The following is a 19447-nucleotide window of genomic DNA, read 5'->3' as shown; positions in this document are numbered from 1 at the left end:
TAACTTCGTGTTTTATGGGCTTCATGAATATTCAAATTTTTGACCCTTGGTGGGAGAGGTATCAGAAGGAGTGGACCTATATGTTTCATTTCATTAATAAAAATATTCCGATGTGTGTTATTTGAAGACATTCGGACCTTACATATATGAGTTATAAATTTTCAGAATGTTGACCCTATGTGGGGCGGTACTTGATGAAGTGGACCGATATTGACCATTTTCGCACTGATGCAAATATTAGGATTTGCAAAGTTGGAGCAAAATTGGATTATCGTTTCTCTTTTTTTGCAGTAAAATATTTTTTGGAAATTTCGACCTTTTGTGGGGGAGGTACCAGAAGGAGTGCGCTGATATTGCCCATCTCCGAACTCGAACTAAGTTTGACAATAATATAACGATGTACCAAGTTTGGACTAAATCGACTACTCCATTCGAGAGTTATCATGCGCAGATCGCCTCCAAATGACCTGAAACGGATTTGTTCCAAAGATTCCTTGGGCCTAAAACCGTTATTTTGATAAAGAACGTTTAGGCCGTATCAAATGATATAAACCCTCTATAGCCAAATGGCTGAGGGTATAAAAATTGTCTAGACTTTACATATTTTAATAAACAAATAATTGGTTTACTTCTATTGACTAATATTTTTAACCGGGTGACTTGTTCGATTATAACCGTTGTTCTAACAATTTGCCGACCGAACTAAAAAACTCTTTTGAATTTAGTATGTCTAAACGTATTTACGTACGAACACTGCAATCGGTGGTAGCCATTAAAGAGATTTATTGGAGCTAGAAGACCAATTACATTTGAGAAAGAAATATAAAATGAATTCATAGCCGACGTTGGGCGCCACTAATGCACGAAACTCAAATCCATTTTCCCTTATATTATCTGCACCGAACCACTGTGGTAAATATATTCGAGTACATACTATAAACTACGAAGATGATACGACACATGAATGAGCGAGCGAGCGTAGCGTAGCGTTGATGGACGTGTTGTTAAATACACAAGAAAGCAACCCCCTTGTCGCGTGGTTAACGTTTGGCATGGAGAAACAATAGAATCCAAAAAACATATGGGAGATCGACGCAAAATATTCAACAGCCAGAGTCATTCAGTAACATGCCTGAGTTCTAAGCACTTAAAAGTGTGGCGTATTTTGAACGGGACGATCGTGGAACGGTAGTAACCGCTGGAAACGCAAATTCACAAAAAAGAGAAAAAAAGTTGTCCAAAAATTAGTTTGATTTTAATAACGAAACAATTGTGGAAAGTTTTTTCAAGTGTGGTGTTCCTTAGGGTCACAGACAAATAAATAAAATATATTTTTTTTGATAAATAAATTTTTTAACAAATTGGAAAATAATTAAACAACACACAAAAATGTCCGCAACACATAATCAACAGAAAGAATTGACACCTCTAACCAGGGCTGCTTTACAAGTTGTAGCCGGTGGTTCGGCCGGTTTTGTCGAAGTTTGCATTATGCAGCCCCTCGATGTGGTTAAGACCCGCATGCAGTTGGGCGGTGGAGTGGTGAGTATCTATCTCGCTTACAGATGATATAATTAGGCGTAATACGTCTGTCTGTTTCGGTAATTAGATAATGTGTAAACAAGTCTCGTCGCACTTTTCCTCTTGTAAGTGTGTAATTTTGAGCGCAAAGAGAATTTATATTTGCGTCGTCGTTGCTGCCTTTTTCGCTCTTTCTCCGCTAAATCGGAAAACGTAAATATTTATTTACATTTTAGCCGGTTTTATTTCTCACGTTACAATTGCTAACCGATGAATGTATATATTTTTGCGCTGCTGATAAGATGCTTGTAGCGACATACATACCTACCTTTATTGAATACACTCAGAAAAAAATTAAGTAAATTTTATAAGAAAATAAATTTAAAATTCATTGAATTTGTTGATAAGCCAACGGTATGGTATCTTGTCATTTAAACACATTTAATGCTTTCTATACTGATTGGGGTATAAAAATCAATACCCCTAAGACCGAGGCCATATATTTGAGGAACGCTTCAGAAAAATGTAAGAAATGGTTTGTACCAGAAAGCAAGTCCTTGGAGTTGTCTTTAAGTGGAGTAGAAATACCATTCAGAGATAGATTTAAATATTTGGGTGTTTTGTTCAACAAGTTATTCAAATTTAGACCTGCATTGGTGTAAGCACCACCTATATGGTTTCTAATCTCTCCAACAGTAATGAAAGCGTTTGAGATATTTGAAAGAAAAATACTTCAGTATCATAATAAGCGTTTCTCAAATCGATATATACAAGGTGAGATGAAAAAAGTGGAACCAACTTCAGACTACTGTCATTTCTAAGCCACAGCTGTTAAATTATTCCAGTGACAGCTCATTATATTGTTTACAAGCGTACAAAAGCATTTTGGTGAGAATTTTCCAGAAAAAAGTTATTCGTGATGGAATTCAAGCGTGATTTCTTTATATTTGGTTGGAAAACCACAAGTGGCTATCGTTTAAATGTGAATAAATCGTTTGTGTTTCGCACCATCGCTCGACACCGTGATACTGGTAGCGTAGCCCGAAGTCAAGGAAGTTGACGGAAGAAAACAGCAACATCAGCAGAAATGGTTCAAAAAGTAAAGAAGCGACTTGATCGAAACACGCATCGCAGTGTCCGAAAAATGGCTCGTCAGCTGAACATATCGCAGTATTCCATTCGGCAAATATTGAAAAATAAGCTCGGGGTAAAGCCATTGAAATTCCAAAAAGTGCAAGAACTTACACTGCAACAGAAAGAAAATATACCCAAAAGAGCTTAAGAGTTGCTTCGCTTGGCCGAAAGTGGTGAACTGCCGAATTTGGTTTTTTCCGATGAGAAAATATTCGTTGTCGAGCAGTTTGTAAACAAACAAAATGATCGTGTTTACTTGCCAAAGAGGTCAGTTGAAAATGTGCACCTTCGGTAGGCCGCCAGAACTCAAGCGCCGGCCATAGTGATGATTTCGGCCGCTATAACAGCCGATGTTCGGTATCCGCTCGTATTTTTCGACCGTGGCATCAGAATAAATGTTTAATATTATCGCGAAAATATTCTGGAGGGTGTATTAAAGCCTTAGACACGCAAACATTATAGCCGCAGACCTTGGACATTCCAACAGTACTCAGCAACATCGCACTTAGCACGCACCACCCAAGAATGGTTACAATATGAGGTTCCTCGCTTCATTTCCAATGGCCACCAAAATCTCCGGATACCAATCCGTTGGACTATTGTGTGTGGAGTATTTGGGAAAGCAAGGTTGGCACTAAAAATACCAAAGCGAATGGCCAAAATACCGCAGAGCAACATCCGGGCAAAGTGTGCCGGTGTCATTGGCCGCTTGAAGTCCATAATTCGTGCCAAAGGTGACCAATTAGAACAAATCTAAACTTATTCTAAAAGTTGATGTTATTTCCAATATTTTTTTGCTTTGATTCAATAAAATTAAAAAAAAAATTAAGAGTTATTGCGTTTGACTTTGTTGCAGTTTTTTTATGTGACCCTGTATATATGTATATACCCCGCTTCATATCCAGTTTCTAAAGTTTAAACATAATTGAGGGTGTTATCTGGAAGCTTCGGAACACATTTAATGCAGAATATTTATAATTTGTCCACTTATTCGAAATACTGTTTTCCCCACACTTGTGAACCATAACTTTGGATTGAACGGCATACAGCCAAAAACATTAGCACTTGGAGATATAGTAGTCTTACCAATGAACTTCTTCCAGGTAGTGTTTAAACACGATTTGGCTGCTTCATTTTTATATGTTTAGTGAAGAATATATATTATATTCCCATTTATCGTCTGCACTTAATCTGCTTCCTTTTCGAAAAATTATTATTTCTGATTTTGCTTGGTTGACTTCCATTCTCCATACACAGACAGATTATTGACAATTGTTTGTACTTCAATAGGGTTTTCTGTAAGAGTGACGATGTCATCTGCATGCATTAATAATCTGATGTTCAGTTAATCTATATATAGACTATATCTATATATAGACCACCCTCAAATGCGTCATAAAGATCGTTTAGATGTAATGTAAAAAAATTAATATAACATCTCGATATAAGTATTAAAATAAGGTTAATTTCTGTTTGATTTCACTTCCTATTTGAACTGCCAACAATTTTCATAGACTTTTCCTAGTGCCGTATGGTCTATTAAATTCACATGAAAATCTAATAATTAAATTATTGTTGTTAAAAAAGTAATAATCATTTTTCATTTCATGTCTTTGTATATTTTTTTGTTATTGTTGTTATTATTTCTTGGACAAAAGCAACAATCTGATCATTTAACAATTCAATGTCCAACAACTGGTCGGAAGTGTAACAGAGGCAGTGGTAGTATGTGTCATATCAATTATAAATGTCGGTCATGCTGTACACGCTCATATGGCCGGCCAATGATATTGGCCACAACAAAGCACAGCATTTAATTCTTCCGTGGAAATTTTCTTATTTTTTTTTCGTTTCTTGTTTTTCTTTTCACCTTTCGTTACTATTTCAGTGACAGTTCGGTTGCTTTGTTTGTGGAAATGTTCATGATTTTTTTTTTAAATTTTTTTATAATTTAATATATACGTTTGTGTATATGTACATATATATGCGCATGTATTGTTTATCTGTTTATATTTTTTCATATCTGATGATTATATATGTGCATAAACATGTTGTATATCTATAAAATTATTAAACTGTCCGTTGAAACCAAAACCAACATACGTACATACATAAATATTCCATACGACTTTTTTGGCCTGTCTGTCTAGCCAAATATGCTTATCGTCTCCGAAAACGTAATCCAGTGTTATCACACTCTCCCAGTACCAAGAGTCATGCTACGCTATCAAAAAAAAATGAAAGAAACTTCCACCAACAAAAGTGTTAATTATCACTTGCACTTTTAATTGTTTATGATAACGGAATTGTTTGCTGTTTAAATAAAACATAAACACTTTGTCAAATAAAAAAAAACACTAAATTTAGGATTATCAACAGTGGTTGCTGATGCTAATCTCTTAATCAGGTTTATGGTGGAAAATGTACACCGGGTACTAATAAACTTATCACCCACATTCAAATGAGCTCAGGCTAAAATAAGTAAAAGAGGCCGGATTTTGGGTACCCACCAGTATTGGGTAATGAGAATTGCCCATAAGAAGTAGTTCTTGATAAAATTCTTCTTTTAGAGGGATTTTTCCAAAAAAAATTTGTATTTTCAGTTCTCACCATACAGAATACAGGGTGAGATGAAAAAAACTGCAACAAAGTCAAATGCCATAATTTTATTTTTTTTAAATTTTATTGAATAAAAGCAAAAAATGTCGGAAATAGCATCAAATTTTAGAATAAGTTTAGATTTGTTCGAATTGGTCACCTTTGACACGAATTATGGCCTTCAAACGGGCAATGAAAACGTCAAACGCTGCCCGAATGTTGCTCTGCAGTATTTTGGCCCATTCTCGGCGAAGCGCTTGCTTCGGATGATCGATACTTTGGTATTTTTTAGTGCCAACCTTGCTTTCCAAAATTCTCCATACACAATAGTCCAACGGATTGGTATCCAGAGATTTTGGTGGCCATTGTGAGCTGGAAATGAAGCGAGGAACCTCATTTTGTAACCATTCTTCGATGGCGCGTGCTGAGTGCGATGGTGTTGAGTACTGTTGGAATATCCAAGGTCTGCGGCCAAAATATTTGTGTGCCCAAGGCTTTAATACACCCTACAGAATATTTTCGCGATAACATTCGGCATTTATTCTAATGTCACGGTCGATTAATATGAATGGAGAGCGAGCATCGGCTGTTATGGCGGCCCACACCATAACTATGGCCAACGCTTGTGTTTTGGTGGACAACCAACCTTATTTTCAGCTGACCTCTTTGGCAAGTAAACACGACCATTTTGTTTGTTTACAAACTGTTGGATCGGATAAAACCAAATACGGCAGTTCACCACTTTCGGCCAAGCGAAGCAACTCTTCAGTCTGAAGTTGGTTGCAGTTTTTTCATACATAGGTCCAAGTTTTGGGATAGCCTCCTTATAACGGTACATCCCGATATTCGGTATTTTGATGATCTTTGCCACATTTTTTCACAAATTTGTCTAAAAATCGGTATTTGTAGGTTATAATAGGTTCTAGCTTGTGTGGCGAAACATAGTATGTATAGGTCCACGTTTTGGTGTAGCCCCATATAACGATACCTCCTGATATTCGGTATTTTGATGATCTTTGCCACATTTTTTCACGGATTTGTTTATAAAATCAGTATTTGTGGGTCATAATGGGTTTTAGCTCCGGTGGCTAAACATTGTATGTATGGGTTCACATTTTTGTATAACCCCATATAACGGTAACTCCCGATATTCGGCAATTTGTCTAAATTTTACGGATTTGTCTAAAAATTGGTATTTGTGGGTCATAACAGGTTCCAGCTACGGTGGCGAAACAGTGTACGTATAGGCCCACATTTTGGTGTAGTCCCCATATAACGGTACCTCCCAATATTCGATATTTTGATGATTTTTGCCAATTGTTTTTTCACGGATTTATCCAAAAATTGGTATTTGTAGTTCATAGTGGGTTCTGCCTCCGGTAACGACACATTGTATGTATAGGTTCACTTTTTTGTATAGCCCCCATATAATGGTACCTCCCGATACTCGATATTTTGTTGATTTTTGCCACATTTTCCCCGAGGGTTTGTCTAAAAATCGGTATTTATGGGTCATAATGGGTTTTAGCTCCGGTGGCGAAACATTGTATGTATAGGTCCACGTTTTGGTATAGCCCCCATACAAGGGTACCTCCCGATAATCGGTATTTTGATGACACATTTTTTCACGGATTTGTCTAAAAATTGGAATTTGTTGGCCATGATAGGTTCTAGCTCCGGTGGCGAAACATTGCTTGTATAGGTCCACGTTTTGGTATAGCCCCCATATAACGGTACCTCTCGATATTCGATATTTTAATGATTTTTGCCACATTTTTTCACGGATTAGTCTAAAAATTGGTATATGTAGTTCAAATTGGGTTCTAGCTCCGAAACATTGTATATATAGATTCACGTTTTGGTATAGCCCCCATATAACAGTACCTTCCGATATTCGATATTTTGATTTTTCGATTTTTGCCAAATTTTCCCACGGATTTGCTTAAAAATTGGTATTTGTGGGTCATAATGGGTTCTGGATGCGGTGGTGAAACATTGTATGTATAGGCCCACTTTTTGGTATAGCCCCCCATATAACGGTACTTCCCTATATTTGGTATTTTGATAATTTTTGACACATTTTTTCACGGATTTGTATAAAAATTGGTATATGTAGTTCAAATTGTGTGGTTGCTCCGGTGACGAAACATTGAATATTTAGGTCCACGTTTTCCTATAGCGCACATAAACCGATACCCACCGATATTCGATATTTTGATAATCCTAGTCACATTTACCCATGAAATTATTTCAAATTTGGTATTTTAGAAGATTTGACAAATGACAATCCTTGAAGTATAAATTTGTCTGTAGAGGTTTCCGTTTTGGTATGGCCCCATACAGCGGCCTCTCTCACTTTATGTTTTTTTTATAAGTTTAACTGCATTATGCAAAATGCCTTACTGGTATTTGTAGTTTAAAGTGGAGCTCACTTTAATTCAAATATTTTTATATTAAAATGTTTCCTTTACCCTAAAATGGAGGGTATTAAAAGTTCGGCCCGGACGAACTTAATTTTTTTTACTTTTTCTTTACTTAAATTTGCAATCAGTCGTTAATTTAATGAAAATAATTTACAAAGATATTTTAATATTTATCTAAAGGTTAATGACTGCAGCTGATTTTGCGTTTAAAAATTTCCAGACGACAATGACGCATTTGCTAAATAAAACGTTTATCACAATCACTCTCAGGCCCAATATTTACGCACACACACAACCCCATAGAAATACTTTTGATTGTACTTTAATTTTTGGTAAGGACGGTTCAAGGTTATACTGTTTAGAACCCATTCTATTCCTTTACCATTGCAATGTTTTGCAGCAATAATTCATAAAAAATTCAAGAGTATTTTGGAATACCTAGTTTCGATCGATATTTCGTTGATCAGCTGAGAGTTGCATGCCAATTGACCGGTACTTAAGTTCTCTCACATAACTTGTGATTAATGATAAATTTAACGCCACTTCATACCGCGCGCTGTTTCCACCAACACGGACAAGTTTTCCAATATGTTTACTGTGTGGAAGTGTGTCAAATTTTATTAGCTCCGGCAAGCGTGTGCTTTGCCGTACACACATGTCCACAGCTATTATCTGTATAAAATGAAATGAAAAATAAATGTTTATAGTTTTTTTATTTTTATACACAGACATTGGTTTATACGACAGGTACACTCAGACCTCGATATGCCGATATGTGTATTTTGGTATTCTACAGAGAGATTAATGGCATTAGAACATTATTTGAGAATAGAAAAACCAATAAAGAAAGGTCAAAAGTCGGGCGGGGTTGACTATATGATACCCTACACCCCTTTGCGTATTTAGTAGATGCAAATACCAACTATGTACCTTATTTGAATGCGTATCATTGCTTTAGAGAAGTCACAATTTGAGAACTCTTTCCAACTCTGAATCGACATTCAACAAATTTGACGGAGGCTTTTGTACCACTAGTACCAGATACCACTGCTGTATAGTGCATGATATGACTTCTATAAGAATTATATTAAAACATATTTATTGGAGCAGTAGATATACCGGACCGAATTCTACCAAATGGAAAAATTCGGTTGAATATGAAAAAATCTATCCAATTTGGCTGATATTAGCCATTGTATTGCCTAGCCATGGTGCACAATAAACCTGAGACCAGATAAGATATATATAGACACTGTATCCAAATCTGAAACGATCTTGGCAAAATTAGGCACTTATTTCTGAGATATACCGGATATCTGGTACCAGAGATCATTGTTGTGGAGTGCATATTGCGCATGTGAGGGACTTAAAACTCCAAATGAATGATGAAACCCATATATGTGATCTGAACCGATTTTCAGCAAATTTGAAGTACTTATTTCTAGGAAGAATTCAGTCGGAATTGCCAAAAACCAGTTCTTTTAGGCTTATATTAGCTATTTGGTGCACAATAAGCCTGAAATTGGAAAAAGTTATATATGTGATCTACATCCAAATCTGATCCGATTTCGATGCAATTTTACAGAGATATTTTTCAGCTCCATAAGTTATCTGGTACAAACTATCATTCCTGTGCATATTACACATGTAAGGGACTTAAAACCCCAAATCGGATAAAACATATAAATAAGCTCGGGGTAAAGGCATTGAAATTCCAAAAAGCGCAAGAACTTACACCACAACAGAAAGAAAATAGACCCAAAAGAGCTAAGGAGTTGCTTCACTTGGCCGAAAGTGGTGAAATGCCGAATTTGGTTTTCTCCGATGAGAAAACATTCGTTGCCCAGCAGTTTGTAAACAAACAAAATGATCGTGTTTACTTGCCAAAGTGGTCAGCTAAAAATGTGCACCTTCGGTTGGCCACCAGAACTCAAGCGCCGACCATGGTGATGGAGTTGACCGCCATAACAGCCGATAGTCGCATCACCTCAAGCAAGCGCTTTGCCGGGAATGGGCCAAGATACAACAGAGCAACATTCGGGCAACGTGTGACTGTTTCATTGGCCGTTTGAGGGCCATAATTCATGCCAAAGGTGACCAATTCGAACAAATCTAAACTTATTATAAAAGTTAATGCTATTTCCGACATTTTTTGCTTTCATTCAATAAAATTAAAAAAAAAATAAAAATTATGGCGTTTGACTTTGTTGCAGAATTTTTAACTCACCCTGTATATCAAAGTTCATGTATAGCGCCAATATAATACCAGATACCGGTAATTTGAAGATTACAGCAAATTTATTATTTGGAGATCGTAATGTACACCTAATCCATATATCCACAAGTCCATATAACGGTACTTCCCTATATTCGGTATTTTGATGATTTAGCTGCATTTTTCACCGGAATTATTTAAAATTAGTACTTCGCAACGGATAATATTCCCTTCGTATACCCTCCATATGCGATATTTTTATGTTATTAGCTAAATTTTTCAACAGAATCATCTCAAACTTGGGTTTGGAGTCCGCTCTCACTGGCAGAATCATGGCTGCAGAGGTCCACGAAATTCGATTTTTTTTTTAAATTTTAGCGACATTCCTCAATGGATTTTTTTACATTTTGGATCTTTTCTGTGACTTATATTTGAGCAAGCCATTTTAAAATTTATTTATTTTGGAAAATGCGGAGCAACTTGATTTATTTTCCGGCTCATTGCAAGTTTTTGCAGGGATTTTAAGCCAATTGTGGCTTTAGTGCGGTTTGTTTTTATACCCTCCACCATTCTATGGACGGTATATTAGCTTTGTCATTCCGTTTGTAACTCCTCGAAATATTCATAATAGACCTTAAAAAGTATATATATTCTGGATCAGTATTTTAGCAATGTCAGTCTGTCTGTCTGTTGTATACACGCTATATTTCAAACAAAATGTGTAGATAGGTTTAGTTCGTAAATGGGTCATGTCGGACCACGTTTTCGTAAAACCCCCATAAATGGTATTTCCCGATATTCGGTTTTTTAAGGGTTTTAGCGACATTATTCACCCTAATTGTTTAAAATTTCGTATTTGAAGTTCGTAATGGGTACTACAGCCTATGAAAAAATTACTTATGCAGGTCCACGTCTTCGTATAGCCCCCGTATTGAGGTCATTATTTAAATGGTATTTTTGGACGAACTTAGCTCTTTTCTTACTTGTTATTTTTCAAACTTAAGCCTGGTATTTCACGGCACAAATTCGCTTCAAAACTAGTTTCCGGTCTGTAATTTAATAACACATTGCAGTACATGCGTTTGTACGTGCAAACTCTTCTCAAATATCAGATTGATTTCCCACCCAGTCGATCACTGCATCCACTGAACAGTTGTTTGATTGATTGAAAAACGTGCTGAAATTCAATAAGAGCTATTGGAACAGGTGTTGTGTTGAAATATTAAAAGCTTTTATGCAAATGTATGTGTGTCCAAACAAAATATTAAATAATAATACTTTTAGTGTTGAAAAAATTTTTAATTTTAAATAATGTTTTTCCTATTTTCAGCATCAATACAAAGGTGTCTTCGATTGTTTTGGCAAAATGTATCGCCACGAGGGTCTTTACTCCTTTTGGAAGGGCATTTTGCCACCTGTCATAGCGGAAACTCCTAAAAGAGCCATTAAATTCGTGTGTTTCGAACAAACTAAGCCACTATTTTTGTTTGGAGCTCCGGCGCCCACACCATTGGTAAGTGGATATGACGCTGTATAATATATTTTTACACATTTATTTATTTTTTTATGCATATATATATTTTTATACATTAATTATACTATAGTATGTTTAAAGTAGATCGTTGTAACCTCTTTTATTATGATTTGTTTGATGTATATACTATGGAATTGGCAATTTAAGTCCACTGTGTTGATTAAATCCATTCAGCTGTAATACCATATAATATACAGGGTTTCCCATATTCCACCGGCCTTTGGGCCCATTCTAATCGACGAGACTTGTCCTCTATGGCCTCTTCGGATTAGAAAGAGCCTTACCAGTCGAAAATTTTTCGTATAAACGCTTAATGGTGTTCTTAGAAGGCGCACTTCTCACATTTTTTAATGTTTTACAAGCACGTTGAGTTTTCACTTCTTCTGTTTTATGTAAATTTCAACTATTTCAGAGCGTGTGTATTGGTTCACGGTAAAAATCTGCTTGGACTGACGCTTTAAACGCGGTATGTCATTAAGCGATGTGACATCTCTGTCAAAAGTTATGGCGTTGCCAGATGGGTTCGTCGAATATGGACAATCCTGTACAAGGTGGCGCAAAAGAAATTCTCCTATCAGAATTTCAAACTTTCTGCTTTTTAATTTTGTTATCAGAAAATGCTATAAATTTTACGATTGGCCCCTAATGTCTTAATTACAGACAACAAGTAAAAAAGCAGTAAGTTCGGCCGGGCCGAACTTTGAATACCCTCCACCATTTGGAACGAATTAGAAAATTTTCAAAAAAATTAAATCCAATAAAAATTCTTTAAAAATCTTTAAAATATCTAATATAGGAAGGTACCGATATATGGGGGGATATACGATATTGTGGACCTATAAAGACAAATCTATGTCTGCGTGTAAAGTACTCACAAGGAACTCCGTGTGTGGATTTTCAGACAATACGATTGGAAAATGTGGCTAAAATCATCAAAATACCGAATATCGCGGGGTACCGTTATATGGGAGCTATACGTTATCGTTAACCTATATAGAGAATTCTCTGTCGGTGGGTAAAGTGCTCACAAAGAACCCCTTGTGTACAAAGAACCCCTTGTGACCATTCCGTTGAAAAATATGGCTAAAAACATCAAAATACCGAATATCGGGGGTACCGTTATATGAGAGCTATACAATATCGTGGATCTATATAGATAATTCTCTGCCGAGGTATAAAGAACCCAAAAGGAAAATGTGGGTAAAATCATTAAAATACCGAATATCGGGGGGTACCGTTACATGGGGGATATACGATATCGTGGACCTATATGGACAATTCTCTGCCGAGGTATAAAGTACCCACAAGAAACTCCTTGTGTGGATTTTCAGATAATTCCGTTAAAAAATGTGGGTAAAATCATCAAAATACAGAATATCGGGGGTACCGTTATATGGGGGCTATACGATATTGTGGACCTATATAGATAATTCTCTGCCGAGGTATAAAGTACCCACAACGAACTCCTTGTGTGGATTTTCAGACAATTCCGTTGAAAAATGTGGATAAAATCATCAAAATACCGAATATCGGGGGGTACCGTTACATGGGGGCTATACGATATCGTGGACCTATATGGACAATTCTCTGCCGAGGTATAAAGTACCCACAAGAAACTCCTTGTGTGGATTTTCAGATAATTCCGTTAAAAAATGTGGGTAAAATCATCAAAATACAGAATATCGGGGGTACCGTTATATGGGGGCTATACGATATTGTGGACCTATATAGATAATTCTCTGCCGAGGTATAAAGTACCCACAACGAACTCCTTGTGTGGATTTTCAGACAATTCCGTTGAAAAATGTGGATAAAATCATCAAAATACCGAATATCGGGGGGTACCGTTACATGGGGGCTATACGATATCGTGGACCTATATGGACAATTCTCTGCCGAGGTATAAAGTACCCACAAGAAACTCCTTGTGTGGATTTTCAGATAATTCCGTTAAAAAATGTGGGTAAAATCATCAAAATACAGAATATCGGGGGTACCGTTATATGGGGGCTATACGATATTGTGGACCTATATAGATAATTCTCTGCCGAGGTATAAAGTACCCACAACGAACTCCTTGTGTGGATTTTCAGACAATTCCGTTGAAAAATGTGGATAAAATCATCAAAATACCGAATATCGGGGGGTACCGTTACATGGGGGCTATACGATATCGTGGACCTATATGGACAATTCTCTGCCGAGGTATAAAGTACCCACAAGAAACTCCTTGTGTGGATTTTCAGATAATTCCGTTAAAAAATGTGGGTAAAATCATCAAAATACAGAATATCGGGGGTACCGTTATATGGGGGCTATACGATATTGTGGACCTATATAGATAATTCTCTGCCGAGGTATAAAGTACCCACAACGAACTCCTTGTGTGGATTTTCAGACAATTCCGTTGAAAAATGTGGATAAAATCATCAAAATACCGAATATCGGGGGGTACCGTTACATGGGGGCTATACGATATCGTGGACCTATATGGACAATTCTCTGCCGAGGTATAAAGTACCCACAAGAAACTCCTTGTGTGGATTTTCAGATAATTCCGTTAAAAAATGTGGGTAAAATCATCAAAATACAGAATATCGGGGGTACCGTTATATGGGGGCTATACGATATTGTGGACCTATATAGATAATTCTCTGCCGAGGTATAAAGTACCCACAACGAACTCCTTGTGTGGATTTTCAGACAATTCCGTTGAAAAATGTGGATAAAATCATCAAAATACCGAATATCGGGGGGTACCGTTACATGGGGGTTATACGATATCGTGGACCTATATGGACAATTCTCTGCCGAGGTATAAAGTACCCACAAGGAACTCCTTGTGTGGATTTTCAGACAATTCCATTGACAAATGTGGGTAAAATCATCAAAATACCGAATATCGGGGGGTACCGTTATATGGGGGCTATACGATATTGTGAACCTATAGATAATTCTCTGCCGAGGTATAAAGTACCCACAAGGAACTACTTGTGTTGATTTTCAGACAATTCCATTGAAAAATGTGGCTAACATCATCAAAATACCGAATATCGGGGGGTACCGTTACATGGGGGCTATACGATATCGTGGACCTATATGGACAATTCTCTGGCGAGGTATAAAGTACCCACAAGAAACTCCTTGTGTGGATTTTCAGATAATTCCGTTAAAAAATGTGGGTAAAATCATCAAAATACACAATATCGGGGGTACCGTTATATGGGGGCTATACGATATTGTGGACCTATATAGATAATTCTCTGCCGAGGTATAAAGTACCCACAACGAACTCCTTGTGTGGATTTTCAGACAATTCCATTGAAAAATGTGGGTAAAATCATCAAAATACCGAATATCGGGGGGTACCGTTATATGGGGGCTATACGATATTGTGAACCTATATAGATAATTCTCTGCCGAGGTATAAAGTACCCACAAGGAACTACTTGTGTGGATTTTCAGACAATTCCATTGAAAAATGTGGCTAACATCATCAAAATACCGAATATCGGGGGGTACCGTTACATGGGGCTATACGATATCGTGGACCTATATGGACAATTCTCTGGCGAGGTATAAAGTACCCACAAGAAACTCCTTGTGTGGATTTTCAGATAATTCCGTTAAAAAATGTGGGTAAAATCATCAAAATACACAATATCGGGGGTACCGTTATATGGGGGCTATACGATATTGTGGACCTATATAGATAATTCTCTGCCGAGGTATAAAGTACCCACAACGAACTCCTTGTGTGGATTTTCAGACAATTCCGTTGAAAAATGTGGATAAAATCATCAAAATACCGAATATCGGGGGGTACCGTTACATGGGGGCTATACGATATCGTGGACCTATATGGACAATTCTCTGGCGAGGTATAAAGTACCCACAAGGAACTCCTTGTGTGGATTTTCAGACAATTCCATTGAAAAATGTGGGTAAAATCATCAAAATACCGAATATCGGGGGGTACCGTTATATGGGGGCTATACGATATTGTGAACCTATATAGATAATTCTCTGCCGAGGTATAAAGTACCCACAAGGAACTACTTGTGTGGATTTTCAGACAATTCCATTGAAAAATGTGGCTAACCTCATCAAAATACCGAATATCGGGGGTACCGTTACATGGGGGCTATACGATATCGTGGACCTATATGGACAATTCTCTGGCGAGGTATAAAGTACCCACAAGGAACTACTTGTGTGGATTTTCAGACAATTCCGTTGAAAAATGTGGATAAAATCATCAAAATACCGAATATCGGGGGGTACCGTTACATGGGGGCTATACGATATCGTGGACCTATATGGACAATTCTCTGCCGAGGTATAAAGTACCCACAAGAAACTCCTTGTGTGGATTTTCAGATAATTCCGTTAAAAAATGTGGGTAAAATCATCAAAATACAGAATATCGGGGGTACCGTTATATGGGGGCTATACGATATTGTAGACCTATATAGATAATTCTCTGCCGAGGTATAAAGTACCCACAAGTAACTCCTTGTGTGGATTTTCAGACAATTCCGTTCAAAAATGTGGGTAAAATCAGCAAAATACCGAATATCGGGGGGTACCGTTATATGGGGGCTATACGATATTGTGGACCTATATAGATAATTCTCTGCCGAGATATAAAGTACTCATAAGGAACTCCTTGTGTAGATTTTCAGACAATTCCGTTGAAAAATGTGGGTAAAATCATCAAAATACCGAATATCGGGGGGTACCGATACATGGGGGCTATACGATATCGTGGACCTATATGGACAATTCTCTGGCGAGGTATAAAATACCCACAAGGAACTCCTTGTGTGGATTTTCAGACAATTCCATTGAAAAATGTGGGTAAAATCATCAAAATACCGAATATCGGGGGGTACCGTTATATGGGGGCTATACGATATTGTGAACCTATATAGATAATTCTCTGCCGAGGTATAAAGTACCCACAAGGAACTACTTGTGTGGATTTTCAGACAATTCCATTGAAAAATGTGGCTAACATCATCAAAATACCGAATATCGGGGGTACCGTTATATGGGGGCTATACGATATCGTGGGCCGATATAGCCCATCTTCGAACTTGACCTGCCTGCAGACAAAAGAGAGATCTGTGCTTCCTATCTTTAGCTTCCTATCTTAATTCGTTTAGACTGTAGCGTGATTACAACAGACGGACAGACGGACAGACGGACGGACAGGGCTAAATCGTCTTAGAATTTTACGCTGATCAAGAATATATATACTTTGTTGGGTCTAAAATGATTATTTCGATGAGTTACAAACGGAATGACAAAGTTAATATACCCTCCATACCTTTTTTGGTGGAGGGTATAAAAAATATCGGAATGTCTGTCAAGTACAAATGCATGTACAAGGTGGCGCAAATCAAACTTCCGATGTTTTCTGGCTTTAATTAAGACATTAGGTGCCAATCGTAAAATTTATAGCATTTTCTTATAGAAGAATTTCTTTTGCGCCACCTTGTATATTATATGGTATTACTTTGGCCGAAATTTGAATAACCTCCACCATTTGGAACGAATTTGGAACTTTTCAAAAAATAAAACCTTTAAAAAGTTCTGTTAAAATTTTAAAACTACCGAATATAGCAATTATATTGGGGTCTTTAAGACATGGACCTACATAGCATCGTTTGTCACAAGCCATTACGAAATATAACGAATATAGGGAGGTACTGATATATGGGGCCTATGCGAAGACCTGGACCTGCAAAATTCCGAATATTGGGAGGAACCGTTATATTGGGGCTATACGAAGACGTGGACCTACATGGCTCATTTTCTGTCATAGGTTGTAGTATTTATTACGAACCTCAAATACCAAATTTGAAACAATTCCGGTGAATAATGTCATTAAAATCATCAAAACACCGAATATAGGGAGGTACCGTTATATGGGGGCTATACGAAGACGTGAACCTGAACAGACAATTTTCTGTCATAGGCTGTAGTATCCATTACGAACTTCAAATACCAAGTTTGAAACAATTACGGTGAATAATGTCGCTAAAATCATCAAAATACCTAATATCGGGAGGTTGCGTTATATGGAGGCTATACGAAGACGTGAACCTGCACAAGCAATTTTCTGCCATAAGCTGTAGTATCCATTACGAACTTCAAACACCAAATTTGAAACAATTCCGGTAAATAATGTCGCCTAAATTACCAAAATACCGAAAATAGGGGGTACCATTATTTGAGGGCATACCAAAATATGGACCTACATGTCCCATTTTAAATACCAAAAGTCCTGCAGACATAATATACATTTGAGTAAAATTTTAACAACCTACTTCATTTCGTTCGGAAACTAGAGTGATTTCCACAGATGGACCGACATCTCTATATCGACATAGAATTTTATGCTGATCAAAAATATATATACTATATATACTGTGGGGTCTTAAATGTATATTTCGAAGTGTTACAAACGGAATATCCTCTCCAAACTATGGTGGAGGGTATAAAAAGTAATAAGTTTCGCTTAAGTTTAAAATATATTTTTTTTAAATGGTGTCGGAAACTTTCTCGTTGATCTGTTATATTAAACTTATGGAAGACAGTAGAATATTTTTTTAATTCAATTCCTAATGTGGGAAAAACTCTTTATTTTAACTGATTTTTCCCTCTTCTCTTTTGCAGACCTTCTCTTTGGCTGGCTTAACTGCCGGTCTTCTTGAAGCCATTGCCGTTAATCCCTTTGAAGTGGTTAAAGTTGCCCAACAAGCGGATAAGACCAAAATGAAGGAGGCCCAAAGTACGTGGGCGGTGACAAAGCAAATCATACAAAAAGATGGCTTCGGTTTTCGTGGTCTCAACAAGGGTGTCACCGCCACCATGGGTCGCAATGGCGTTTTCAATATGGTCTATTTCGGTTTCTATCACAGCGTTAAGAACATTGTGCCGGCCTACGATGATCACACCAAAGAATTTTTGCGCAAAGTATTGATTGGTTTCACCTCCGGAACATTGGCCTGCTTCGTAAACATTCCCTTCGATGTGGCGAAGTCACGCATTCAGGGACCTCAACCGCAACCGGGTGTTATCAAATACAAATCAACATTTGGTTCAATGGCTCTGGTGTATCGTGAGGAGGGTTTCCGTGCCCTGTACAAGGGTTTGGTGCCGAAGGTGATGCGTTTGGGTCCCGGTGGTGCTATTATGTTGTTGGTATTTGAGTACGCCTATGAGTTTTTACAACAGAAATGTTTATAAAGTCAATGCATGTTGTTTGTTAGTGATAAATGTATTTAAGTGAATTAATGATAATTATAAACTATTAACTAATTGTTTTTTAACTGCCTTTTGCTATTTTGTTAATGTTGCAGATCTATTTTTTCGGAAAATTGAACTTTTTTTAATTTTTTATACCTTTTTTTGTATAAAATGATGTAACGAAATTGCGAAATAAAATATGAAAGCATTTAAAGGAAATAATCGATGATTTTTGTTGGAATTTTAAAATTTCATTATGTTATCAGCACCGCGAGAAAAAAAACCTGACTAAAATGACCCCACATCATGGTATATGACAGGTGATTTTGAGTTTGTTTGTCATGACCTGAGTTAAGAGTTTTGAAATCTACAAGTAAGTCAAAGAAGTACCTTTTTGATCAAGCAGTAAGGTAAGTGAGATTCTGACATCAAATAATTTTTGGGGTAACTGAATTTTTGTGGTCGAAATTGAAGTTTCTAAGGGAATTTATCCACGACACCAAAGGCCGAACAGAAAATCGAAGCTTCTTTGATCAATTAGTAGTTCAGAAGGATTTGTGATTAAACGGTAGGTCTAATAGTAGGCAGAGGGCTCTATGACACATTTTGAAAACTACTGTTTGGATTTAATATTTAACAGAAGCGTCTATGCCCTACACCACAGAGGCATTGGACTTATGAAGTGAATAGAAGCACTTCACAAGTCCAACGCCTCTGTGGTCAGTTCATAGGACTGCTCAAAGTAAGTTTTTTATGGCTGATTGT

General features: G+C 37.0%; 1 protein-coding gene across 1 annotated transcript; it reads left to right on the top strand.

Annotated features, from left to right (window-relative positions):
* Positions 1-1078: 1078 nt before the first annotated feature.
* Positions 1079-18906, top strand: LOC101892826 (mitochondrial 2-oxodicarboxylate carrier). The gene is made up of 3 exons (XM_005176591.4): positions 1079-1542; positions 11222-11404; positions 18110-18906. Exons 1-3 carry the CDS (start codon positions 1390-1392, stop codon positions 18680-18682), a joined length of 909 nt encoding a protein of 302 aa, XP_005176648.1. The 5' UTR covers positions 1079-1389; the 3' UTR covers positions 18683-18906.
* Positions 18907-19447: the final 541 nt, after the last annotated feature.

The sequence above is a fragment of the Musca domestica genome, unplaced genomic scaffold, assembly GCF_030504385.1.
Source record: "Musca domestica strain aabys unplaced genomic scaffold, Musca_domestica.polishedcontigs.V.1.1 13, whole genome shotgun sequence".
Lineage (NCBI taxonomy): Eukaryota > Metazoa > Arthropoda > Insecta > Diptera > Muscidae > Musca > Musca domestica.
This window is presented reverse-complemented; position numbering and strand designations above follow the sequence as displayed.

What these genes read in the sequence shown, in the direction of transcription:
- LOC101892826 (XM_005176591.4), top strand. Translation starts at nt 1,390, where the DNA reads ATGTCCGCAACACATAATCAACAGAAAGAATTGACACCTCTAACCAGG. An exon ending in TGCAGTTGGGCGGTGGAGTG is followed by an intron (nt 1,543 to 11,221) that starts GTGAGTATCTAT and finishes TCCTATTTTCAG; the next exon opens with CATCAATACAAAGGTGTCTT. An exon ending in CTCCGGCGCCCACACCATTG is followed by an intron (nt 11,405 to 18,109) that starts GTAAGTGGATAT and finishes TCTCTTTTGCAG; the next exon opens with ACCTTCTCTTTGGCTGGCTT.